Source organism: Ornithorhynchus anatinus, chromosome X5 (genome assembly GCF_004115215.2).
Source record: "Ornithorhynchus anatinus isolate Pmale09 chromosome X5, mOrnAna1.pri.v4, whole genome shotgun sequence".
Taxonomy (NCBI): Eukaryota; Metazoa; Chordata; class Mammalia; order Monotremata; family Ornithorhynchidae; genus Ornithorhynchus; species Ornithorhynchus anatinus.
Genome location: NC_041753.1, coordinates 4,119,059 through 4,145,198, shown reverse-complemented (window position 1 = coordinate 4,145,198; position 26,140 = coordinate 4,119,059). Strand labels below are relative to the sequence as shown.

Sequence of the window (26,140 nt, the reverse complement as noted above, 5' to 3'; positions counted from 1 at the left end):
CATTCTCTGTGAGTAGATAAGCTGAAGGTTCCCCTGGCCTGTTATTTTTCAGTCAAATATCTCTATTGCTTTACCATTCCAAATCTCCCATGTCAACTATGGTCAGTCAATGGAATTTATTGATCACTTACTGTGTGCAGAGCACTGAACTAAGCACTTGGGAGAATTCAGCAGAATTCATAGACACAAGCACGGTCCATCGGGAGACTGGAGGGGGAGAAAGACACTCAAATGAATTAAGGATGTGTACAAAAGTGTTGCAGGACTGAGGGTGGGGTGGCTAAGTGCTTTAAGGGCATAGAAACAAGTACATAGATGACAAAAGGGAGAGAGAATAGGGAAAATGAGCGCTTGGTTGGGAAGGCCTGGCCTCGAACACCTAACCTCTGTGGATCGAGGAGTTCCAGACCAGAGGCAGGAGGGGGGCAAGAAGTGGGCTAGAGGTGGGCAAGGGATGGGCAGTGAGATAGACGAGAGGTACAGCCAACATGTTGGCATTGGAGGAGTGGTTTGTCGGTCACCTTATAGTAGGAAATCAGAAGTTGATCGACTGCTTTAAAGCAGTGGTAAAATTTTTTTTTTCATGTGTTACGTGGGTGGGCAACCATGGGAGATTTTTGAGGAATGGGGAGACGTGGTCTGATTTTTTAGTAAAACGATTTTTTAGCAGCAGAGTTGAGGCCTAGACGGTATAGAAGGTCCTTGTAAATAAACAATGAATCTACCAAATATTCTACTCTCCTATGCAAGCAGCTGGGGTTCAGCCATTTCCTGAATCACATAACCATACAATCGAATAACAGCTTTTTTCTTGAGGGTGTAGGTGGCTCTGAAAAGAGCCTTTGGGTTCAGATTGTTTCTCCTTGCCGGATTTATTTGCCTTTAGCCTTGTGGTGGCTCTCGGTCTTCTTGGGCAGCAGCACGGCCTGGATGTTGGGCAGGACGCCGCCCTGGGCGATGGTGACCTTGCCCAGCAGCTTGTTGAGCTCCTCGTCGTTGCGGATGGCCAGCTGCAGGTGCCGCGGGATGATGCGGGTCTTCTTGTTGTCGCGGGCCGCGTTGCCCGCCAGCTCCAGGATCTCGGCCGTCAGGTACTCGAGCACGGCGGCCAGGTAGACGGGCGCGCCCGCCCCCACCCGCTCCGCGTAGTTGCCCTTGCGCAGCAGCCGGTGGACGCGGCCCACCGGGAACTGCAGCCCCGCCCGGGACGAGCGGGACTTGGCCTTGGCCCGAGCCTTTCCGCCCTGCTTTCCGCGACCGGACATGGCGACAGAGTAGCAGTACTCGACAACAAGTAGGGGAGGAGAATGTGGAACGCCTTACAGATAAGACCTTTTATAGTTAATGAGGGGATGTAATTGTCGGTTTGTGATTGGCTGTCACCCCATTTTCTAGCGACCAATGAAAAACCAGGATTTGAATCCCTTTATTTACATAGGCCTCACACATAAGCGCCGGTTCAAAACACCGCTGTTCAATCAGCCAGAATACCCTGGCTCTTCCCTTTTTTTTTTTTTCAAAGAAATGAACCCTTTCCCGTGTCATATTCATCTCAGTGGAAAGACCCCAGGCTTGGGAGTCAGAGGTCATGGGTTCGAATCCCGCCTCAGCCACTTGGGCAGCTGTGTGACTATAGGCAAGTCACAACTTCTCTGTGCCTCAGATACCTCTTTTGCAAAATGGAGATTAAGACGGACTCTCACGTACGACAACCTGTATCTCCCCCAGCGCTCTACACATAAGCGCTTACTACCAACGTCATTACTCATAATCAGTTTTACCAATAGTGCCATCTGTTAAGCACTTACTGAATGCAAAGCACTAGGATGGACCCAAACTTAATACCAGCACTAGTATTCTTATGCAATAATGGTAGAGCTCTTTGCGTGACGCTGTGGGTGGTCCTGAAAAGGACCGTTTGGGTTGTTGAAAGGGGCTTCAAGTCAGACTCAACCGCCGAAGCCGTAGAGGGTGCGGCCTTGACGCTTCAGAGCGTAAACGACGTCCATGGCAGTAACGGTCTTCCTCTTGGCGTGCTCCGTATAGGTAACGGCGTCCCGGATGACGTTCTCCAGGAAAACCTTGAGCACCCCGCGGGTCTCCTCGTAGATCAGCCCGGAAATGCGCTTGACTCCTCCACGGCGAGCCAAGCGACGGATGGCAGGCTTGGTGATGCCCTGGATGTTATCCCGCAGCACCTTCCTATGGCGTTTAGCGCCGCCTTTCCCCAGCCCCTTACCACCTTTGCCCCGACCGGACATCTTGTCAACCACTAACTGACTAACAAAGGCCGCGCAACGAGCTTTGCCTTATATACCCTGTAGTCCGACCTGTTTGAAAACTGCCGAATTGCCGGCGCGCTTTCCCGCCCCTTCCCCGCCCCCACCTTGGGAAACCACACCGCGGAGCCGCCGGCGCGGCGGGCGGGGGAAAGAACTGGAAGGAGACGAAGTGCATTGAGACACCCTTTCTTCCATTTCTTATCTGCAATGCGAGTTTTGCTTCAAATGTGATCTTGCGACACGGAGAGATTTCTTAGCCGTTCTCCGATATGCCAGAGACACGGTCCTTGCACCGTGAGATACTTTCGCTGAGGGATCGTATCTACCCATTCTATGGAATTGGACTTTCCCAAGCGCTTAGTACAGAACACGCAGCAAAACGTTTGATTGAATGACAATAAGGGCCGAGTACATGCCATTGCTTTTTAAACTGTGTTTATTAAGTGCTTACTGGGTAGCAGCTTAGAGAAGCAGCGTGGCTCAGTGGAAAGAGCCCGGGCTCGGGAGTCTGAGGGCCTGGGTTCTAATTCCGACTCTGCCGCTTGCCAGCTGTGTGACTTTGGGCAAGTCACTTAACTTCTCTGTGCCTCAGGTACCTCACCTGTAAAATGGGGATTAAAACTGTGAGCCCCACGTGGGACAACCTGATCACCTTGTATCCCCCAGCGCTTAGAACAGTGCTTTGCACATAGTAAGTGCTTAACAAATAGCACCTTTTTTTCTTTTTTAGTAAGTAGGCGTGGAGGATGTATAAAAGGTCAGTATAAGTAGCGTGGCCTAGTGGAAATAAGGGTAGGGATTGTCTCTATTTGTTCCTGAATTGTAATTTCCAAGTGCTTTGCATAGTGCTCTGCACACAGTAAGTGCTCAATAAATACGATTGAATGAATAATGATGGTATTCGTTAAGTGCTTACTATGTGCCCCGGCACTGTTCTAAGTGCTGGGGCAGATAAGAGGTAATCGGTTGTCCCCTGTGGGACTCACAGTCTTTAACCCCCATTTTACAGATGAGGGAACTGAGATCCAGAGAAGTTAAGTGACTTGCCCTAGGTCACACAGCAGACAAATGGTGGAGCTGGGATTAGAAACTCACGTTCTCTGAGGAGAGATAAGAGGACAGTGTCAGTGAAGTCAAGGTTGGATAATGTTTTCAGGAGATGGGGTTGGTCGACAGCGTAGCAGCTGAGAGGTCAAGGAGGATCGCGATGGAATAGAGGGTGTTGGATTTGGCAAGAAGGAGATCACTGGTGACTTTTGAGAGGGTAGGTTTTGTGGAATAAAGGGGATGGAAGCCAGATTGGCTGGGGTCAAGGAGAGAAATGGAGGAGAGGAATTTGAGACAGTGGGTGTAGACAACTCGCTCAAGTAGTTTGGAGAGGATTGGTAGGAGGGAGATGGGGCGATCACTCGAAGGAGCCTTGGGGTCAAGGAGAGGATTTTTTTAGGATGGGGAGACATGGACTTGTTTGAAAGCAGTGGGGAAGAAGCCACTGGAGAGTGAACAGTTGAAGATGGCTATCTATTAGGGTCAAGTATATCTTATGCTGGGGAAGATACAAGCTAATCAGGTTGGTCTAGGGGCAAAATGGCATGGAGATGTTGAGGGCAGGTGGAGAAGAGGAAGGAGGAACAAGGGAAAGTCATAATCGTGAACAATCAGAGGCAGAGTGGGGAAGCATGTCCTCCATCCCTCACCCCCAACCAGCTGGCCACCTACTTCATTATGAAAATTAACATCATTAGGTCTGAGCTCCCCGAAGTCACCCCTTCCCTTTCTCCATGTCCCCCAGCTCTTAACCCTCTCCCCTATTTTCCATCCTTCCCAGCAGTATGCTCAGAGGAGAGGTCCTCCCTTCTCGCAAGTGCCACCCCCTCCACCTGTGCTTCAGACCCCATTCCCGCTCACCTTATGAAAATTATCGCACCTTGCCTCCTCCCCTCTTTAACTTCCATCTTTAACTACTCACCCTCCTACGGCTTCTTCCCCGCTGCCTTCAAACATGCCCATATCTCCCTCATCCTAAAAAAGCCTTCTCTTGACCCCACTTCCCCTTCCGTTATCATCCTATTTCCCTCCTGCCCTTCCGCTCCCAACTCCTAGAACGTGTTGTCTCCACTCACTGCCTTGAATTCCTTAACTCCAGCTCTCTCCTGGACCCCCTCCAATCTGGCTTCTGTCCCCTCCACTCCACTGAAACTGCCCTCTCAAAGGTCACCAATGATCTCCTTCCTGCCAAATCCAATGGCTCCTACTCTATCCTAATCCTCCTCGACCTCTCAGCTGCCTTTCACACTGTCGACCATCCCCTTCTCCTCAACACATTATCTAACCTTGGCTTTATAGACTCCGTCCTCTCCTGATTATCCTCATCTCTCTGGCCGTTCATTCTCGGTCTCCTTCGCGGGCTCCCCCTCCCAACTACTAACTGTTGGGGTTCCTCAAGGGTCAGTTCTTGGCCCTCTTCTGTTCTCCAGCTATACTCACTCCCTTGGTGAACTCATTCGCTCCCATGACTTCAACTGTCATCTCTTCACAGATGACACCCAAATCTACATCTCCTCCCTTGTTCTCTCCCCCTCCCTCCAGGCTCGTATCTCCTCCTGCCTCCAAGACGTCTCCACCCGGATGTCGGTCCACCACGTAAAACTCAACATGTCCAAGACTGAGCTCCTTATCTTCCCTCCCAAACCCTGTCCTCTCCCTGACTTCCCTGTCACTGTGGATGGCACTATCATCCTTCCCGTCTCCCAGGCCCGGAACCTTGGTGTCATCCTTGACTCTTCTCTCTCATTCACCCCACACATCCAATCCATCACCAAAACCTGCCAATCTCACCTTCACAATATCGCCAAGATCCACCCTTTCCTCTCCGTCCAAACGGCTACCGTGCTGGTACAAGGTCTCGTAATATCCCGACTGGATTATTGGATCAGCCTCCTCTCTGATCTCTCATCCTCCTGGCTCTCCCCGCTCCAGTTTATTCTTCATTCTGTTGCCAGGATCATCCATCTACAGAAAAGCTCTGGGCATGTCACTCCCCTCCTCAAAAACCTCCAGTGGTTGCCTATCAACCTTCGCACGGAACAAAAACTCCTCGCTCTTGGTTTCAAAGCTCTCCATCACCTTGCCCCCTTCTACCTCACCTCCCTTCTCTCCTACTGCCCACCCCATACACTCCGCTTCTCTGCCACTCACCTCCTTACAGTCCCTCGTTCTCGCCTGTCCCGCGTCGATCCCTGGCCCACATCCTACTGCTGACTTGGAATGCCCTCCCTCCTCACATCCGCCAAACTAACTCTCTTCCCCTCTTCAAAGCCCTACTCAGAGCTCACCTCCTCCAGGAGGCCTTCTCAGACTGAGCCCTCCCTTTCCCTGTGCTTCTCCTCCCCTCCCATTCCCCCTTCTCCAGCCCTCTGCTCTTCCCCTTTTCCCTCCCCACAGCACTTGTGCATATTTGTATATATTATTTATTACTCTATTTATTTTGTTAATGATGTGTATATATTTACGATTCTATTTATCTTCATGATATGGACGCCGAACTACTTGTTTTGTTTTGTTCTGTTTTGTTTTGTTGTCTGTCTCCCCCGTTTAGTCTGTGAGCCTGTTGTTGGGCAGGGATTGTCTCTATCTGTTGCCGAATTGTACATTCCAAGCGCTTAGTACAGTGCTGTGCACATAGTAAGCGCTCAGTAAATACGATTTAATGAATGAATGAGTGAAAGGCAGAGAATTTGAGAACTAAGAAGGCTACATAAGGCGGGTCATTGCAGTCTTCTGCAGAGGAAAGGAGTTACAGAAAAAGAGGAAAAGGCTGGTTTCTCACTACTTTCCCCCTCCCACATGCCCCACCCATTTCCCCGGCCAGGGGTCCGGGAGGCATTTAACTTCCACCTCTCTCTGCCCCTTCTGGGTTTCACCCCTCTACGTGGTAGAGGTGGGTCCTGACTTGGGCACCCCTTGGGGAGCCCGGTGGGGAGGGTACTGTGGGGAGGGACTCGTTCCTGCCTTTCTTTGCTAGTCGGATTGTCTGTTTCCCAATGGGAGTCAAGCCACTGTCTCCTCTTGTACTGGAGTACCACGGTTTGTGAGCTTCTGAAAGGAAGGGGGAGGGTGGATGGGGACCCCCCAGCAGGTCCCTCCGGTAGGATGGGCGGGGGCAATGAGGCCCCTCCTGGCTTTTCTGCTGTTGGAGTTGCCATTCTGGAGTGTGGAGCAACAAGGTGAGGCGAATGCTTGTGTGTGTGTGTGTGTGAGTTTCTATGTGTGTGTCTTTGTGGTATTTGAGTGGGTTTGTATCTGTGTGGGTCTATATGTTTCTGGGTGGTTGTGTAAGATCGTTGTGGGCAGGAAACTTGTCTACCAACTGTTATATTGTACTCTCCCAAGTGCTTAGTCCAGTGCTCTGCAGACGGTAAGTGCTCAATTAATACATGACCGACTGATTGCCTGCGGGAGTCTGTATGTGTATCTGTGCGAATGTGTGTGTGTGGCCTAGTAGAAAGAGCATGGGCCTGGGAGTCTGAGGTCTTGTGTTCTAATCCTGGTTTTGCCATTTGCCTGCTGAGGGTCCTTGGGCAAGTCACTTCATTTCTCTCTGCCTCAGTTCCCTCATGGGCAAAATGGGGATTTAGTACCCGTTCTCCCTCCTACTTGGATTGTGAGTCCCATGTAGGACATGATTAGAGCCATTAAGGAGTAGAGAATGAGACAGGGCCCTGTTTGAAAAGGGCTGGTTGGGACCTCCTTTCTGAGCCAGCCTTGTGCCTTTCCCTACCCCTCTGGGAGGTGACTTTGTGGACTTTCATTCATTCATTCAATAGTATTTATTGAGCGCTTACTATGTGCAGAGCACTGTACTAAGCGCTTGGGATGAACAAGTCGGCAACAGATAGAGACAGTCCCTGCCGTTTGACGGGCTTACAGTCTAATCGGGGGAGACGGACAGACAAGAACAATGGCACTAAACAGCGTCAAGGGGAAGAACATCTCGTAAAAACAATGGCAACTAAATAGAATCAAGGCGATGTACAATTCATTAACAAAATAAATAGGGTAACGAAAATATATACAGTTGAGCGGACGGGTACGGTGCTGTGGGGATGGGAAGGGAGAGGTGGAGGAGCAGAGGGAAAAGGGGAAAATGAGGCTTTAGCTGCGGAGAGGTAAAGGGGGGATGGCAGAGGGAGTAGAGGGGGAAGAGGAGCTCAGTCTGGGAAGGCCTCTTGGAGGAGGTGATTTTTAAGTAAGGTTTTGAAGAGGGAAAGAGAATCAGTTTGGCGGAGGTGAGGAGGGAGGGCGTTCCAGGACCGCGGGAGGACGTGACCCAGGGGTCGACGGCGGGATAGGCGAGACCGAGGGACGGCGAGGAGGTGGGCGGCAGAGGAGCGGAGCGTGCGGGGTGGGCGGTAGAAAGAGAGAAGGGAGGAGAGGTAGGAAGGGGCAAGGTGATGGAGAGCCTTGAAGCCTAGAGTGAGGAGATTTTGTTTGGAGCGGAGGTCGATAGGCAACCACTGGAGTTGTTTAAGAAGGGGAGTGACATGCCCAGATCGTTTCTGCAGGAAGATGAGCCGGGCAGCGGAGTGAAGAATAGACCGGAGCGGGGCGAGAGAGGAGGAAGGGAGGTCAGAGAGAAGGCTGACACAGTAGTCTAGCCGGGATATAACGAGAGCCCGTAATAGTAAGGTAGCCGTTTGGGTGGAGAGGAAAGGGCGGATCTTGGCGATATTGTAGAGGTGAAACCGGCAGGTCTTGGTAACGGATAGGATGTGTGGGGTGAACGAGAGGGACGAGTCAAGGATGACACCGAGATTGCGGGCCTGCGGGACGGGAAGGATGGTCGTGCCATCCACGGTGATGGAGAAGTCTGGGAGCGGACCGGGCTTGGGAGGGAAGATGAGGAGCTCAGTCTTGCTCATGTTGAGTTTTAGGTGGCGGGCAGACATCCAGGTGGAGACGTCCCGGAGGCAGGAGGAGATGCGAGCCTGAAGGGAGGGGGAGAGGACAGGGGCGGAGATGTAGATCTGCGTAGACTTCTATATGTGTATGTGAATATGTGTGTATGTGTGTTTGTGTCTCTCTATGTTTGGGAGGAGGGGAGGTGGTGGGGGCCCTAGTGAAAAGTAGTGTTATCTTTGACCTGGAAATAGAGAGGCAGCAGAAGAAGTTATAATAATAATAATAGTTATGGTATCTTTAAAGCACTTACTATGTGCCAAGCACTCCTTTAAGAGTTGGGATAAATACAAGGTAATCAGGTTGTCCCCCATGGGGCTCACAGTCTTAATCTCCATTTTTCAGAGGCACAGAAAAGTGCCTTGACCAAGGTCAAACAGCGGACAAGTGGCGGTGGCAGGATTAGAACCCACGTTCTCTGACTCCCAAGTCAGTGCTTTTTCCACTAAGCCATGGCAGGGTTTCCCCAACGGCACCCAGGGCTGGGTTCAGGTGTCCTGTGCCACCCAGCCCCCAGCACTCACCCCTCAGCCCCTAGACCTCCCTTCTCCAGGACCCGGCCAACCGGAGAAGCTCCACGCTTGCCCCTTTGCATTCACCCCTTGCCCGAGCCCTTTTTCGCAGCAGAGGGTGAGGGTCTCTCCCACCAGCCTGGGCAGCCAGATGGTCTCCGTCTCCCTCTGTGTCTCTTCAGAGCCTCCAAAAAGCATTGTCATGGATCAGGTCCCGCACATCTTGGCCCACGAAGGCAGCACCGTCACCCTCCCCTGCAGCTTCTTCCACACCTGGACCCCGGTCCAGCCCCCACAGGTGACCATCATCTGGAGATGGCAAGATTTCCATGGGCCAGTGATCTTCGACTCCTCCAGGGATAAGCAGGGGCGCTACTCTCTCGTCGGGGATCCTGAGAAACATACAGGGTCTCTACAGATCAGAGACTTGAGGAAGACAGATGGCACCCTGTACTTCTGCCAGATCAGGGTTCTCACCACGGAAGGCATGAAAATGTGGCAGAACACCCGGGGGACGCTGCTGACCGTGATGGAGCCGGGTGAGTTTTCACCCTGCAAAGTCCCAATACGGCCCCCCTTCGACCATGGTTTTCCTTCTTTTCCCTCAGTCTCCTTCCTGGCCCCTCGGTCAGGAAAAATTTTCTGAGCACTGGGTGTTCAAAAAACCAGGAGCTTGAGACCCTGTAGAAAACACAGTAATTCCCTACCCACAGAGAGCACAGCAGATACAAGACACATTGTCCACAGGAGTAAGACCTGATGCTTCTGTTACGACAAGGACAACTTGGGGCACTGGGGAAAGAGGACAAGGACTGGGCTGGGGGTGATGATCGTCAAGGGAAGCTTCCTGGAGGAGGTAGCCCTTAGCTAGAACTTCAAGGAGGCAAGGAATTAAGTGACTTGCCTAAGGTCACACAGCAGACAAGTGACAGAATTAAACGTATACTGTCATATTGTGCTTTCTCCTGCTCTTGGTAGTGACCTGCACGCAGTAAAAACGAATACCATTGGTCTCCCTGTCTGAAATATAGAGTCCTCATAAGGCAGAAAGCAGGTTGTGGCAGTAGTCGTTGCAAAATTCCCATCTTCCTTTCCCATTTTCAACCCTCAAGACCGTGTCATGCAATGCGTCAGAACTCTTTGCGTGACCACTTGGGTGGCCCTGAAAAGGACCTTTGGTCGTTAGAAGCAAGCTCGGGCTGAAACTTAACCACCGAAACCGTAGAGCGTGCGACCCTGACGCTTCAGAGCGTAGACCACATCCATAGCGGTGACGGTCTTCCTCTTGGCGTGCTCCGTGTAGGTGACGGCGTCACGAATGACGTTCTCCAGGAAAACTTTGAGCACCCCGCGGGTCTCCTCGTAGATGAGGCCCGAGATGCGCTTGACGCCCCCGCGGCGAGCCAGGCGGCGGATGGCGGGCTTGGTGATGCCCTGGATGTTATCGCGCAGCACTTTCCTGTGCCGCTTGGCACCTCCCTTCCCCAGCCCCTTACCGCCTTTACCGCGCCCAGACATGACGAAGGCCACACACACATGAACCTCCCCCTCGCCCCCCAACGCGATTTATATAGGCGAGATTCCGACCTGTTTGAGAACTGCCGATTTGCTGCCGCGCTTTCCGCCCCCCTCCCCGCCCCCCCGTAGGAAACGAGCCCGCGCGGGAGGTCGGATGGGTGGTGTGATAATAATAAGAAGAATTATGGTGTTTGTTAAGCGCTTACTATGTGCAGAGCACTCTTCTGCTAAATTAATAACAGTTAATAACTAGGGTGAGGGAGGGGAGAAGAGACAGGGGTGACAGGAAGAGAGGAAGCGCATTGAGAAAGCACAGCGAAGAAGCAGGGGCCAGAGGAGGTGGGTTCTAATCCCGTCACCGCCACCTCTCTGCTGGGTCCCTTCGTTTCCCTGGGCCTCAGTCCCCTCATCTGGAAAATGGGGATGAGGCCCGTGAGCCCCACGTGGGACAACCCGATGACCTTGTGTCTACCCCGGTGCGGAGAACAGTGCTTGGCACGTAGAAAGCGCTTAACAAATGTCATAATTGTTATAGTGATTACGATGGAGCGTGGCTCAGAGGCTCAGTGGAAAGAGCTGGGCTTGGGAGTCAGTGATCATGGGTTCGAATCCCGACTCCGCCACTTGTCAGCTGTGTGACTGTGGGCAAGTCACTTCACTTCTCTGGGCCTCAGTTACCTCATCTGTAAAATGGGGATTAAGATTGTGAGCCCCACGTGGGACATCCTGATTACCCTGTATCTACCCCAGCGCTTAGAATAATAATAATAATGATGTTGGTATTTGTTAAGCGCTTGCTATATGCAGAGCACTGTTTTAAGCGCTGGGGGAGATAGAGGATAATCAGGTTGTCCCACGTGGGGCTCACAGTCTTAATCCCCATTTTACAGATGAGGTAACTGAGGCCCAGAGAAGTGAAGTGACTTGCCCACACTCACACAGCTAACAAGTGGCAGAGCGGGGATTCGAACCCATGACCGCTGACACCCAAGCCCAAGCTCTTTCCACTGAGCCACCCTGAGTGCTCTGTACAAAGTAAGCGCTTAACAAATACCAACATTATTATTATTACTATTATGGAGACAAGCGTTGTTCCTTTTCGTAGCCATAATTCTAAGTTGGCTTCAAACGTGATCTTGAGACATGAAAAGAAACCTTAGGCTTTCTCCGATAAAGTAGAGACACGGTACTTAGACTGTAAGATGCTTCTGATCGGGGTCGTGTCTACCAAGTCTATTGAATTGGACTTTCCCAAGCGCTTAGTTCAGGGCTCTGTGCACAAGAAAGCATTTGATTGATTGAATGACAATAAGTGCCCAAACGCATGCGGGACAGGGACTGTTTCCAATCTGATTTCTTTGTACCACCCCAGCACTTAGTACAGTGCCACACATAGTAACCGCTTAATAAATAATACAATGATTTATTATTATACGATGTACAATACGATGTATTAAGTAGCATGGAGGGTGTACATGGAGGATCAGAGTAAGTAGGGTGGCCTAATAGAAGGAGCATGGGCCCTGGAGTCAAAAGGCCTTGATTCTAATCCCAGCTCCTCCACTTTCATTCATTCATTCATTCATTCATTCATTCATCCATCCATCCATCCATCCATCCATCCATCCATCCATCCATCCATCCATCCATCCATCCACCCATCCACCCATCCATCCATCTATCCATCCATCCATCCATCCATCCATCCATCCATCCATCCATCCATCCATCCATCCATCCATCCATCCATCCATCCATCCATCCATCCATCCATCCATCCATCCATCCGTATTTAGTGAGCGCTTACTGTGTGTAGAGCACTGTACTAATCTCTTGGAATTTGCAATTCAGCAAAAGATAGAGAAAATCCCTGCCCAACAACGGGTTCTCAGTCTAAAAGGGGGAGACAGACAACAAAACAAAACAAGTAAGTAGTCAGGCATCAGTACCATCAGGATAAATAGAATCATAGATATATACACATCATTAATGAAATAAATAGAGTAATAAATAATATATACAAATATACACATGTGCTGTGGGGAGGGGAAGGGGTAGAGCAGAGGGAGGGAGTAGGGGGAATGGGGAGGGGAAAAGGGACAGAAGGAAAGAGAGGGATGAGTCAGGGAAGGCCTCCTGGAGGAGGTGAGCTCTCAGTAGGGCTTTGAAGAGGGGAAGAGAGTTAATTTGGTGGATGTGAGGAGGGAGGGCATTCCAGGTCAGTGGTAGGGCCAGGAGTCGATGGCGGGAGAGGTGAGAACGAGGCACAGTGAGGAGGTTAGTGGCGGAGGAGCAAAGTGTACAAGGCTGTAGAAGGAGAGAAGGGAGGTGAGGTAGGAGGGGGCCAGGTGATGGAGAGTTTTGAAGCCAAAACACTTGCCTGCTGTGTGACCTTGGGCAAGGCACCTCACTTATCTGGGCCTCAGTTTCCTTAATTGTAAAATGGGGATTCAATACCTGTTCTCCCTCCTACTTGGACTCTGAGTCCCAGGTGGGAAGGGACAATATCCAGCCTGATTAACGTGTATCTATCCCAGTGCTTAGAACAGTGTTTGACACATAGTAAACAGTAAACATTTAGCAAACAACATTAAAAAAAGGAGGAAGTGGGGAAAGAAAACAGGGGAAAGAGAGGAAGTTACAAACTGCTAGCTTCATTTGTAAACTCCTTGAAATCAGGGATCAGGTCTAGTAACTCTACTGTTCTCTAAAACATGCTTAGTATTTTCTCTTTTAATGGAATAGGTTAAGTTTTACTGTGTATCAGGCATTGTATGAAGTGCTGGGGTAGATACAAGATGATCAAGATGGCTCACAATCTTAACCCCCATTTTACAGTAGAGGTAATCGAGGCCCAGAAAAGTGAAGTGGATATTACATTTTTAATGGTATTTGTTAAGCACGTACTATATGTGGGGCACAGTACATATCTCATGTTGAGGTAAGTACAAACTAATCAGGTTGGTCTAAGGGCAATCTGGAATGGAGGTGTTAGGAGCAGTTAGAGAAGAGAGAGAAGAAACAGGGGAGGGTTATAGCCATATCAAGACGAAGTGGCATGTGGGTAGAGAATTAGAGGAAGGATATGTAAGGAGGATCATGGCAGCTCTCGGCAGAAGATGAGTGAAGTTTGAAGGAAAGAGGAAATGACTGATTTCTTACCACCCTCCCCATCAACATCCCCACCCATCCGGGATGCCTATAACTTCCACCTCTTCCTGCCCCTTCTGGGCTTCACAGCCTGCCCCCCCTCCCCCCCATACTGGTAGTGCTGGGTCCTGACTCTGGCACCTCTGGGGGAGCCCGGGGGTGAAGGTATTGGGTGGAGGGACTCGTTCCTGCCCTTCTTTCTTCATCAGATTGTCCTTTTCCCAATCGGAGTCAAGCCACCGTCTCCTAACCGTTGGAGAGCATCTGAAAAGGAGGGGGAGGGTGGACGAGGACCCCCAGCAGGTCCCCCCAGTGGGACGGGGAGGGGACAATGAGGCCCCTCTTGGCTTTCCTGCTGCTGGGGTTGCCATTCTGGAGTGTGGAGCAACAAGGTGAGCCGAATGTGTGTGTGTATGCATGTGTCTTGGTGAATGTTTCTGTGTGTGAGTATATGAGTATGTATGCATTTGTGTGGGTCTATGTGTTTCTGTGTGGGTATATAAGCTCGCTGTCATATTGTACTCTCCCAAGCACTTAGTCCAGTGCTCTGCACACGGTAAGTGCTCATTTAATATGAGTGACTGATTGATTGCTGAGTGTGTGTTTCAGTGTGGTTGCCTATATGTGCAAGTGTATCTATGTGAGTGCCTATCTATGCCTAGTAGAAAGAGCATAGACCTGGGAGTGCGAGGCCCTGTGTTCTAATCCTGGCTTTGCCATTTGCCTGCGGTGGGTCCTTGGGCAAGTGACTTCACTTCTCTGTGCCTCAGTTCCCTCATTGGCAAAATGGGGATTCAATACCTGTTCTTTCCTCCTTCACAGCTCCGGAGTCTCATGTGGGACACGATTAGAGCCAAAGAGGAGGGGGGGAGGAGGCTAGAGCCTGATTGAGAGGGGCTGGTTGAGACAGTCTGGAGCCCTTCCGTACCCCCATGGGAGGTGGGAAGTGTCTGTGTTTGTGTCTATATGGGGATGTGTGAGTGTCTGTATGTGAATATGTGTGTGTATATCAGGGTTTGGGAGCAGGGGAGGTGATGGGGGCCTAGTGAAGGATAGTGCTATCTCTGACCTGGAAACTGAGAGGTAGCAGAAGTGTGTCCCAGTGTTTCCCTAACAGCCACCAGGGCTGAGATCGGGTATCCCTGTGCCCTCCCAGCCCCCAGTGCTCACCCCAAAGTCCCCTGACCTTCCTTCCCCAGGATCCGGCCATCCTAAGAAGTTCCGCACTTGCCCCTTCACACCCACCCCCTGCCCGAGCCCTTCTTAGTGGCAGGGGGTGCGGATCTCTCCCTCCAGCTTGGGCAGCGGACGGTCTCTGTCTCCCTCCGTGTGTCTCCAGATTTTCCAAGAAACTTCTGCGTGGATCAGCTCCCGAGCATCTCGGCCCCCGAGGGCAGCACCGTCACCCTCCCGTGCAGGTTTTTCCTCACCTGGAGGCTGGTCCAGCCCACACAGGTGACCATCATCTGGAAATGGCGGAATTTCCATGGGCCAGTGATCTTTGACTCCTCCCAGGACAAGCAGGGGCGCCGCTCTCTGGTCGGGGACCCCAAGAAAGGTAACGGGTCTCTGCAGATCAGAGACCTGACGAAGGCGGATGAGACCAGGTACTTCTGCCGAATCCAGGCTCTCACCACAGAAGGGGAAAAGATAGTGCAGAATATAACTGGGACATGGCTCACAGTGAAGAGGCGGGGTGAGTTTCCACCCCATGACATCCTAATATGGCCCCCCTCCATCTACGGTATCCCAACTTTCCCCTAGGTCTCCTTCCTAGTTCCTCAGTCAGGAAAGATTTTCTGAGCACTAGGAAATTCATAAAACCAGAAGCTTGAAATCCTGTAGAAAATACGGTAATTCCCTATCTGCAGGGAGCACAGCAGAGTCAAGACAAGCACACTGTCCACATGAGTAATACGTGAGGATTCTGTCGTGACTAGAGCAGGCTAGAGGGGTTGGGGATAGAGAATGAGGAGGAGGAGGACAAAGACTGGATTAGTGGGTGGTGCTCATCAGGAGGAAGTGGCCCTGAGCTAGAATTTAAAGGAAGTATAGAGAAGTCAAATGGCTTGACCAAGGTCACACAGCAGACAAATGGTGGAGCAGGATTAGAATCCAGATCCTTCTGACTCCCAGGCCTGTTTGCTATCTGCTAAGCCATGGGCTTCCCGACTTGATTACCCTGTGCCTACCCAGTGCTTAGTATAGTGCCTGGCCCGATGAAGTAAGCGCTCAACAAATACCATTAAAAAAAGAATGCTTACTATAGTCCAATCACTGTAATCATCGCTGGTGTAGATGCAAAATAATCTAGTCCAACACCATCCCTGACCCACATGGGGTCCAATAGGATGGAGGACACGTATTGAATTCCTATATTACAGATGAAGAAACTGAGGCCCAGTAAAGTGACTTGTCTAAGGTCACACAGCAGGCACAAGGCAGAGCTGGGATTAGACATGGGGTCCTCTCACTCCAAGGCCTGTGCTCCTTCAATCCCAGATGAGATTCCTGGACCCATCTCCTCCCTTCCACATTTCCCATCCTTGTCCTTAGAGAGATGAAGCCTGTCCTTTCCTCCCCCTCCCCCTCCATCAACCCCCTCTCCACAGACCAGCTCTATACCCTGAGTTCTTTATGAACAGGAAACGGGTCTACCTACTCTGTTGTACTGTACTCTCCCAAGCACTTTATACAGTGCGTTGCACACAGTAAGTGCTCAATATATACAATTAAGTGATTAACTGATATCATTTGTTAAGCACTTATTATATGCCACGGACTGGGGTGGATGCAAGATAATCATGTTGGATACAGTCCCCGTCGACATGGGGTTCACAGTGGAAGTAGGAAGGAGTAGGATTAAATGCCCATTTTACAGATGAGAAAACTGAGGCACAGAGAAGTGAAGTGATTTGCCCAAAGTCACACAGCATACAAGTGATATAGCTGGGTTTAGAGTTCTCTCCTAGGCCATGTTGCTTCTCATGAACACTTCTCTAGGAAGCCTTTCCTGACTAATCTCATGTCTCCCCACTCCAGTTCTCTGCTGCTTCTTCAGACCTTCCTCATCACTTAAACAGTTGGGTCCTCTTACAAGAGCACGGGCTTGGGAGTCAGAGTTCGTGGACCCTAATCCCGACTCCGCCACTCGTCAGCTGTGTGACTTTGGGCAAGTCGCTTCACTTCTCTGTGCCTCAGTTACCTCAGCTGGAAAATGGGGATTAAGACTGTGAGCCCCACATGGGACAACTTGTTTATCCTCTATGTATCCCAGCACTTGGAACAATGCTTGGCACATAGTAAGCATTTAACAAATACCATTACTGTATTCATTACTATAAGTACCATTTTAAAGGGAACTAGTCAGGGTGAAGCCAAAGGGAGTCAGAGAAGAGGAAAGGAGGGTTTATTCAGCGAAGGCCTCCTGGAAGAGACGTGCCTTCAGTAAGGCTGTGAAGAGGGGAGAGTCACTGTCTCCTGGATATGAGGAGGGAGGGCCATTCTAGGCCAGAGGCAGGATGTGGGTGAGATGTCGGTGGTGAGATAGATGTGATGGAAGTACAGTGAGAAGTTTGGCATTTGAGGAGTGAAGTGTGCGGGCAGGGTTGTAGTAGGAGAGCAGCTAGGGGAGGTAAGAGAGGGTAAGGTGATTGAGTGCTAAAATCACACCTTCTCCAGCGCACTTTCCCTGACTTAATATCTCTTTTTCCTACCTAGTTACCTTCCCTTCGGTGACATTTATTTACTTGGGTCTAATCCCTTTAAGTGCTTTGCTCTTCACCCCTCCCCAGCCCCAAAGCACTTACGTCTATGTCTTTATACTCTGCCCCTTCCCCATTTGAAATTTAATTTAATGTCAATCTCCCCGACTAGATCGTAAACTCCTTGAGGATTGGGTTCATGTCTATCAACTCTACTGTAACTCTCTGTGCAATTCCAAGCACTTAATACAGTGCTCCGATTGATCGGTTGATTGATATTTTTTCTCCAGTGACACCAACAGCCACTTCTGAGCCTCCTGGGACCGAAGACAATTTTTCTTCCCCCTTTTGGCTCTTCTTCACCCCTGTGGACCTGGCTGCCTCCCTGCTTCTCTGTCTCTTCTTGAAGATCGGGACTTGTGTGGCTTTGTTCTTAGGGCTTCGTCGCCAGGAGAGCCTGCCCCATGCCAATCCTCCCGTCATAAGGGAGGTCCTCCCACACACTGACCTCTCTCTCTCTCTCCCTGTTGTCCCTTCCCACACAAAGCCCAGCACACTCAAGCTCCCCCCTCCAGAAAAACCAGCTCCCAGACCAGCCCAATCACCTCCATCTTAAAGACCCAGGTCCCCTTCCCCTACAGAATTATTTCTCCAGGGCCCTGGGGTGGGGGTGGGGGAATCACAGTGGGCATTGAGGGAATCAAGGGTGTGACTGGATAGTTCAGTTTCATCAGAAACACCAGAGAAGGGTCCTATTTTAACCCCCTCACCTTCAAACCCAGTATAATCATATTCTGATTACTGATTGACTACTGTTTGAGAGTGTTATCTCCAGTCTGATTAAATATTGATGAGTGAATGGTTCTGGATTTGGACTGGTTATATTAAAGCCTACCAGACATGTCCCTTTAAAATTGACTTAGTGAATGGGAGCGGGATTGGACATAGTTACTTGGCAATAAGTATCCATTGGCAGTTTCTGGACCACAGAGCATGGGCTTTGGTCTTCATTCATTCATTTTTATCTAGTGCCTACTATGTGCAGAGCACTGGACTATGAACTTGGGGGAGTAGAATAAAACAATAAACAGACAATTTCCCTGCCCACCATGAGCATACAGTCTAGATGGGGAAACAGACATTAATATAAATAAAGCAGCTACCAGAAATCTGGGGCATTGGAACAATCAAATAAAGGGGGAGATGGGGAGAAGGGGAAGAGAAAAGGAGCGAAGGGAAAATAGGGGTGCTAGGAATACTCTCCCAAGTAATGATTTAGGGAAAGGGCCACCCCCCATGTCTCTCCCTTTCCTTATGGGTGGCCCCTACCGATGTCATGGCCTCCTCTCTGGCCCTGCTCTCTTACAAGGCTTTTGAGGTCAGGTCAATTGGGTGTGGGGCAAAGTTGTGGGACAGTGATGTCATGGTGTGGTGAGAAGCAGCTTGGCTTAGTGGACTGAAGTCCACGGGCCTGGGAGTCAGAGGACCTGGATTCTAATCTCGGCTCTGCCAAATGTCTGCTGTGTGACCTTGGGAAAGTCCCTTCACTTCTCTACTTCTCAGTTACCTCATCTGGAAAAAGGGGATTGACAGTGTGAGCCCTAAGTGGGGCAGGGTCTGTGTCCAACCTGATTTACTTGTGTCTATCCCAGCGCTTAGTACAGTGCCTGGTACACAGTAAGCACTTAACTAATACTACTATTATTATTATTATTATTAGCTAACTTCTCTGTTCCTCAGTTGCCTCATCTGGAAAAAATGGGAATTAAGAGTGTAAGCCCAATGTTGGACAAGGGCTACACCCACCCAAGCATCTATCCCAGTGCTTAAAACAGTGCTTGACACGTAGTAATCATTTAACAAGTACCAGTATTTTTATTATTATTATGATTATCATTATCACTTATGGGTGGTGACGCCTTGGTTTTCCTGTGTCTCTGAGTTGTCCATGCAGTTGTCCAGACTGAGTAGGTCAGGGATTACTTAGACTTGTTGAATGCAAAATTTAAGAATAGTAGTAAAAATAATAACAATTTTACTAGTATAAACATATATACCCACATGCTGAGGTTGGGTATGAAGAAATAAGGACTGTAAACTCATTGTGGACAGGGACAGTGTCTGCTAATTCTGTTGTATTGCACTTTTCCAAGAGTTTAGTACAGTGCTCTGCACAGAATAAGCTCCTCAAGAGTGGGAATGGTGTCTAGCACAGAAGGCCTGTAGTACTCATAGACTGTGTCCAACCTGATTGCCGTATATCTACCTCAGCGCTTAGAACAGTGCTTGGCACATAGTAAGTGCTTAACAAATATAATTATTAATTTTTGTTATTGATGTCATTTTACGCAGGACTATATTCTCGCCCGTAGCCTCCTCACTTTCCTCCATATAACCCCCACTACTAACACTGTTTCTCAACATTTTCCCCAACTGCTTTGTTATGTCTGAAGGGAAGAGAAACAGCATAGCATAGTGGATGGAGCCCGGGCCTGGAAGTCAGAGGTCACGGATTCTAATCCCAACTCCGCCACTTGCCTCCTGTGTGATCATGGGCGAGTCTCTTAACTTCTCTGTGCAATTAGTTACCTCATCTGTAAAATGGGGATTTGAGACTGTGAGCCCCAGTGGGATAAGGACCCTCTCTAATTCCATTTGCTTTTATAAACTCCAGCGCTTAGTACAGTGACTGGCACATAGAAAGCGCTTAACAAATACTATTATTATTATTTGGATGGGGTCGCCCCGCCCCCAGTCCTCGGGCGATTAAAGTCCCGATTTGACCCCCTGACTTCTCAAAGAACCGGATTCACGAGGGACAAATGCCGTGACGCCACCTAGGTACGTGCTCAGAGCCCCGGACCCCAATAAAACCCACCAGGGACCCCCAGTTCCCCTCAACTAAACGAGTCTGAGCAATAGCAGAGCCTTCAACTACTCAGGCAAAGCCACCTAAGAGGCTGTGTTACTTCCCCCACGGAGACACGAGTTTGTCCCGAAAATTTCAGGAGCAGCAACTGGCTTTCTGTCCAGAACAGAGGCTAAGGATCTAGGGAATCAACCCCGAGTGGTCCGGCAACCGCAGGTATAATGTTTAATTAGCAATTTACGATGAAATCGGAAAGTTTTGTCCATCTTGACCGAATTTCGCCTGCAACCGAAGGGATTTTTCCAGATTTTTGAACGAAAGCGTGTGGTTTCACGAACGAAAAGGAATCCGAGGGAAGCTTGAGGGTCTTCCCCTCATATACCGCTAGAAATCAAGTCCAAGTATTCCTGAGAATTTTCGATATTTATCGTTTTTTGAGAGGTAACAAACACAACTCCGGAGCCGAGCGGAGAGGTCTGGGCCGGGAGCGAGGCGGGTTGGACAGCGCACCAATCACAGCGCAGCTCCGCCCTATAAATACACCCCGCGCTTGCAAAGGTCTCTCACTCTTTTGGTTCGTCCGACTTTCTCTTTTTGCGGAATTTTTTCCTCACTGCAGTCGCTATGTCCGAGACGGCTCCCGCTCCACCGGCCGCTCCCGCAGCCCCGGCCCCCGCGGAGAAGACCCCGACCAAGAAGAAGCCGAAGAAGCCGGCGGGCGGAGCCAAACGCAAGGCCGCGGGTCCCTCGGTGTCCGAGCTGATCACCAAGGCGGTGGCGGCGTCCAAGGAGCGCAACGGGGTGTCCCTGGCCGCGCTGAAGAAGGCGCTGGCCGCCGCCGGCTACGACGTGGAGAAGAACAACAGCCGCATCAAGCTGGGGCTCAAGAGCCTGGTCGCCAAGGGCACCTTGGTGCAGACCAAAGGCACCGGCGCCTCGGGCTCCTTCAAGATCAACAAGAAGGCGGCCGGCTCCGAGGGCAAGGCCAAGCCCAAAGCCAAGAAGCCGGCGGCGGCGGCTAAGCCCAAGAAATCGGCCAGCGCCGCCAAGAAGCCCAAGAAGCCTGCGGCTTCCGGGGCCAAAAAGAGCGTGAAAAAGACCCCGAAGAAAGCCAAGAAGCCGGCGGCGGCCAAGAAACCTGCCAAGAGCCCCAAAAAGGCCAAAGCGGTTAAGAAAGCAGCCAAGAGTCCGGCCAAGCCTAAGGCTGTGAAGCCCAAAGCGGCTAAACCGAAGGTTGCAAAGCCCAAGACAGCCAAGCCCAAGAAGGCGGCGGCGGCGGCGGCCAAGAAGAAGTAGAAAGGTCCTGCGTTCACTTTTCTCTTACACCCCAACGGCTCTTTTCAGAGCCACCCACAGATCTCAGACAAAGAGCTAGTTACACGTCGTTAGTACCTTGTTCCCTGGCGGGAGGGAGATAAGGCAGCTTCCTTAAATATTAATTCATTCACTCGTATTACTGCGTGCCAGCTTACTGCGTGCCAGAGCACTGCACAACATAATTAGCAGACGTGTTTCCATCATAGCAAATTTCCAGTGGAGAGGGAATGAGTAATGAATTCCATATATTATCAATTCTGCCGTAGGCCACTTTGGGACACTTTCCCAATTCTCCAGAATTTAGCATGCACACCGTAAGGAAAGTTAAATGTCACAACCCTGGTTAAGCGCTTACTGTGAGCCAGTTATAGCGTTTGTTAGACGATTGTGTGCCAAGCACTGTACTAAGCGCTGGAGGGCATAGAAGCAAATTGGATTGGACTGGCCCTTAGGCGCTCATATGCTAAGCACTGGAGTAGATAGCAGCAAATCGGGTAGGACGCAGTCCCTATCTCAGATGGGGCTCAGTCTCACTCCCCATTTTCCAGATGAGGTGGTAATTGAGGCCCAGATAAATCCACTTGCCCAAGGGCACACAACAGACAAGGAATAGAGCACGTATTAGAACCCATGACTCATTTACTACTTATTCCGTGCTCTATCCACTACACCCTGCTGCTTTCCTCCTTACGTAAAAATAATGTTTTTTTACCAACTGGAAAGTTCATTTGATAATGTTGGTTCAGCACTTAAATAGAGGTGGCTCTCATAAAAGAGCCTTGAGTGGTAGGGTTGGACTCTGCTAGAAGGTACGGAGAATTCAAGTACTCTTGCTCTCCAATAGCCTTTCTAAAGTGGCAGGCCTTTGGGCGATATACACGATGAAAGCCGGGCAAGAGGGCAATTTTTAAGGACTTCCTTCCTCTTACTAATGGCAGGGTAGAGGAGCCTTAGTGCTAGATGAGCAGCATAAAGGAGAAATGCTGATCTGAGACACGCGTCATTATTCAACCGAAAATAGAGCGTCAAAACAAGCAGTACGGCTCTTTAATGAGAACATGGGTGGCTCTGAAAAGAGCCTTTGGGGGTGTTTTGGATATTGCAAACAGGGAGGTTCAAGCCCTCTCTCCGCGGATGCGGCGGGCCAGCTGGATGTCCTTGGGCATGATGGTGACCCGCTTGGCGTGGATGGCGCACAGGTTGGTGTCCTCGAAGAGCCCCACCAGGTAGGCCTCGCTGGCCTCCTGCAGGGCCATGACGGCCGAGCTCTGGAAGCGCAGGTCCGTCTTGAAGTCCTGGGCGATCTCCCGCACCAGCCGCTGGAAGGGCAGCTTGCGGATCAGCAGCTCGGTGGACTTCTGGTAGCGGCGGATCTCCCGCAGCGCCACGGTGCCGGGCCGGTAGCGGTGAGGCTTCTTCACGCCGCCGGTGGCCGGGGCGCTCTTGCGGGCCGCCTTGGTGGCCAGCTGCTTGCGGGGCGCCTTGCCGCCGGTGGACTTGCGGGCCGTCTGCTTCGTACGAGCCATCGCGCCGGCAACTTACTCGGCAACAGGAACTAAACAGGGAGTAGCGGTAGCGGCTTATATAGGATGAAGTCTTTCTTGATTGGACAAAAAAATTTCAAAAGTCGCGCGCTCTCCACTGATTGGCTTTCTTTTGAAAAGTCTAGCTCCACCCCCGACTTTCCCGCTGCGAGCCTCCGTTTCGCCACTTCTCCGTTCCCCTCCTCTCCTTTAAAGGGCTATTTCCCCGCCCAACCAAAGGGACCGCCGATTTGCGTCTTCTGGCCTTGATTCCACCTTAGTTTTGAGAAGTTTCCTTTCTTCCAATTTTCAAAAATCCACCTGATCGTCCCTCCCACCCAGTGTTTTCCTTCCCTGTCAGTGTTCATTTTTCATTGGTTCTAGTTATGTTGTCTCCCGAACGAAACCTGTGGGAGCTTTTACTCTCACTTTTTATATGAACTTCGCCAGCGATTAGACGCTCACTGGCAAGGGGTGGGCTAATAAATAACTCGATTTTCTCTTCTAAGTGTTCAGTGATTACTTTTTTCCCATTTTCATGCGTACGTGTCCAACCCTTTAACTGAAAGTGTGGGTGGCTCTGAAAAGAGCCTTTGGGTTCAGATTGTTTCTCGGCTACTTCGCGTGGGGCTTATTTGCCCTTGGCCTTGTGGTGGCTCTCGGTCTTCTTGGGCAGCAGCACGGCCTGGATGTTGGGCAGGACGCCGCCCTGGGCGATGGTGACCTTGCCCAGCAGCTTGTTGAGCTCCTCGTCGTTGCGGATGGCCAGCTGCAGGTGCCGCGGGATGATGCGGGTCTTCTTGTTGTCGCGGGCCGCGTTGCCCGCCAGCTCCAGGATCTCGGCCGTCAGGTACTCGAGCACGGCGGCCAGGTAGACGGGCGCGCCCGCCCCCACCCGCTCCGCGTAGTTGCCCTTGCGCAGCAGCCGGTGGACGCGGCCCACCGGGAACTGCAGCCCGGCCCGAGACGAGCGGGACTTGGCCTTAGCGCGGGCTTTGCCTCCTTGCTTTCCGCGGCCAGACATAGTGGCAGTAAGCTAACAGCAATATAAGACCTTTCACAAGAGAAGGAATGCAGTGAGGGGGAGCTGCACCGATTACTCTTATAGGTTTTGCCGAGAGCCAAAAAGGAGCCATTTCATTGGTCAGAAAAAAATCCCTTTGTTAACTACAGCCAATAGGCCCTTAGAACTAGAATCCGGTCATTTGCATTGAGCGGAAACAGGATATTCTCCAATCAGAGGTTTTAAAAAGGAAACCTAATTTGCATGCATACCCTATAAATACCAGGCATCCCCAATTCAACAGTATTACGTAAGTTGGTAGGACCCCGCACTTTCAAAATGCCTGATCCGGCCAAATCCGCCCCGGCGCCCAAGAAGGGCTCCAAGAAAGCGGTGACCAAAGCGCAGAAGAAAGACGGGAAGAAGCGCAAGCGGAGCCGCAAGGAGAGCTACTCCATCTACGTGTACAAGGTGCTGAAGCAGGTCCACCCCGACACGGGCATCTCGTCCAAGGCCATGGGCATCATGAACTCGTTCGTCAACGACATCTTCGAGCGCATCGCCGGCGAGGCTTCCCGCCTGGCGCACTACAACAAGCGCTCCACCATCACGTCCCGGGAGATCCAGACGGCCGTGCGCCTGCTGCTGCCCGGGGAGCTGGCCAAGCACGCCGTGTCCGAGGGCACCAAGGCCGTCACCAAGTACACCAGCTCCAAGTAAGCTGCCCCTGAGGCTTCTCGCTCAACGAACCCAAAGGCTCTTTTCAGAGCCACCCATAGTTTCTCAGAAAGAGCTATAATTGCTTCACTTATCAATAAGTTTAATTTATTTGAGATAGAATATAATGGTATTCGTTAGGCGCTTACTATATGCAGAGCACTGTTCTAAGCGCTGGGGTAGATACAGGGTGATCAGGTTCTCCCACTTGAGGTTCACAGTTAATCCCCATTTTACAGATGAGGTAACTCAGGCACAGAGAAGTTGACTTGCCCAGTCACACAGTTGTCAAGAGTAGGGATGTACTGCCCACTCAACTAAAACTGCCAGTGAGACTTCTCACTCAGCGAACCCAAAGGCTCTCCAGAGCCACCCACGTTTTCCTTGAAAACTTTCTGACCTTCTAAGGGGGAGAGAAGTAATGGAACAGGAAGGAGAACAAGCACTGCTACGGTTGCTGGAAGGAGGGATGCAGCCAGTACTGATTGATATTTACTGTAGAGGTCGGGCCAGTTCGTGTTCTAGGTAAACGAGCTAATGGCAATGCTTAATTTGCTGTAGTTAATGTAAGTCGAGGGCCAGTAATGTGGCTTAGAAAGCAAACAGCTCTTTTAAATGAAATAGTGGGTGGCCCTGAAAAGGGCCTTTAGAATTATTAAGAGCAAGAAGAAAATTTAGCCTCCGAAGCCGTAAAGCGTACGCCCCTGCCTTTTTAGGGCGTAGACCACGTCCATGGCGGTGACGGTCTTCCTCTTGGCGTGCTCCGTGTAAGTGACGGCGTCGCGGATCACGTTCTCCAGGAAAACCTTGAGCACCCCGCGGGTCTCCTCGTAGATCAGCCCGGAGATGCGCTTGACTCCTCCGCGACGGGCCAAACGGCGGATAGCGGGCTTGGTGATGCCCTGGATGTTATCCCGCAGCACCTTCCTGTGCCGCTTAGCACCTCCTTTCCCCAGCCCCTTACCGCCTTTGCCCCGACCAGACATTATAACACCGAATCAGATACCCAATGCTGAACAACTAAGGTTTAAGTGAGGTCCCTTTATATACGCTGTGGGCCGACCTGTTTGAGAAAGGCCGAGCCGCGCTTTCCGTCCCCCTTCCTCCCCCCTCATCATAGGAAACGAGGCGGGGAAAATGCAAAATCATGGGCGCAGCGGAAAGGGGGAAGGGACAGAGAGGACGGGGTAGAGAGGAAGCATTCATTCATTCCTTTAATCGTATTTACTGAGCACTTAACTGTGTGCAGAGCAGTGAACTAAGCTCTTGGAAAGCACAATTCAGCAATAAAGAGAGACAATCCCTGCCCACACCGGGATTACAGTCTATTATTACCCTATTAATTTTGTTAATGAGGTGTACAGCCCCTTGATTCTATTTATCGTGTTTATGTTGTCTTGTTTTTGTCCCTCTGTCTCCCCCGATTAGATTGTGAGCCCCTTATTGGGCAGGGATTGTCTCTATCTGTTGCTGAATTGTATATTCCAAGCGCTTAGTACAGTGCTCTGTACATAGTAAACGCTCAATAAATACTACTGAATGAATGAATTAATAGAAGCTGCTTCTGTAATTCAAGGTTTGTTTTAG

At 50.7% G+C, this 26,140-nt stretch overlaps 7 protein-coding genes across 7 annotated transcripts; 3 read left to right on the top strand and 4 right to left on the bottom strand.

The window, feature by feature from the left end:
- Positions 1-824: 824 nt before the first annotated feature.
- On the bottom strand, positions 825-1,303 carry LOC100087504 (histone H2A type 1). Its single transcript, XM_001517380.4, has one exon. It carries the CDS (start codon positions 1,263-1,265, stop codon positions 873-875), a length of 393 nt encoding a protein of 130 aa, XP_001517430.3. The 5' UTR covers positions 1,266-1,303; the 3' UTR covers positions 825-872.
- A 592-nt stretch (positions 1,304-1,895) lies between these two features.
- LOC107547246 (histone H4) lies at positions 1,896-2,279 on the bottom strand. Its single transcript, XM_016226136.3, has one exon. The coding sequence runs from the start codon at positions 2,259-2,261 to the stop codon at positions 1,950-1,952; it is 312 nt and encodes a 103-aa protein (XP_016081622.2). The 5' UTR covers positions 2,262-2,279; the 3' UTR covers positions 1,896-1,949.
- A 4,168-nt stretch (positions 2,280-6,447) lies between these two features.
- Positions 6,448-9,398, top strand: LOC114808076 (paired immunoglobulin-like type 2 receptor beta). The gene is made up of 3 exons (XM_039910867.1): positions 6,448-6,508; positions 8,935-9,291; positions 9,361-9,398. The coding sequence occupies exons 1-3, from the start codon at positions 6,448-6,450 to the stop codon at positions 9,396-9,398; spliced, it is 456 nt and encodes a 151-aa protein (XP_039766801.1).
- Positions 9,399-9,911: 513 nt separating this feature from the next.
- Positions 9,912-25,592, bottom strand: LOC100093316. The gene is made up of 5 exons (XM_039910866.1): positions 25,233-25,592; positions 24,299-24,423; positions 23,473-23,869; positions 22,504-22,847; positions 9,912-10,294 (listed from the first exon to the last, which is right to left on the bottom strand). Exons 1-5 carry the CDS (start codon positions 25,537-25,539, stop codon positions 9,959-9,961), a joined length of 1,509 nt encoding a protein of 502 aa, XP_039766800.1. The 5' UTR covers positions 25,540-25,592; the 3' UTR covers positions 9,912-9,958.
- On the top strand, positions 20,563-21,342 carry LOC100680898 (histone H1.4-like). The gene has a single exon (XM_003430277.3). It carries the CDS (start codon positions 20,618-20,620, stop codon positions 21,287-21,289), a length of 672 nt encoding a protein of 223 aa, XP_003430325.1. The 5' UTR covers positions 20,563-20,617; the 3' UTR covers positions 21,290-21,342.
- LOC100093330 (histone H2A type 1) lies at positions 23,408-23,892 on the bottom strand. The gene has a single exon (XM_001515382.5). It carries the CDS (start codon positions 23,855-23,857, stop codon positions 23,465-23,467), a length of 393 nt encoding a protein of 130 aa, XP_001515432.1. The 5' UTR covers positions 23,858-23,892; the 3' UTR covers positions 23,408-23,464.
- On the top strand, positions 24,148-24,604 carry LOC100093323 (histone H2B type 1-O). The gene has a single exon (XM_001515443.5). It carries the CDS (start codon positions 24,176-24,178, stop codon positions 24,554-24,556), a length of 381 nt encoding a protein of 126 aa, XP_001515493.2. The 5' UTR covers positions 24,148-24,175; the 3' UTR covers positions 24,557-24,604.
- Positions 25,593-26,140: the final 548 nt, after the last annotated feature.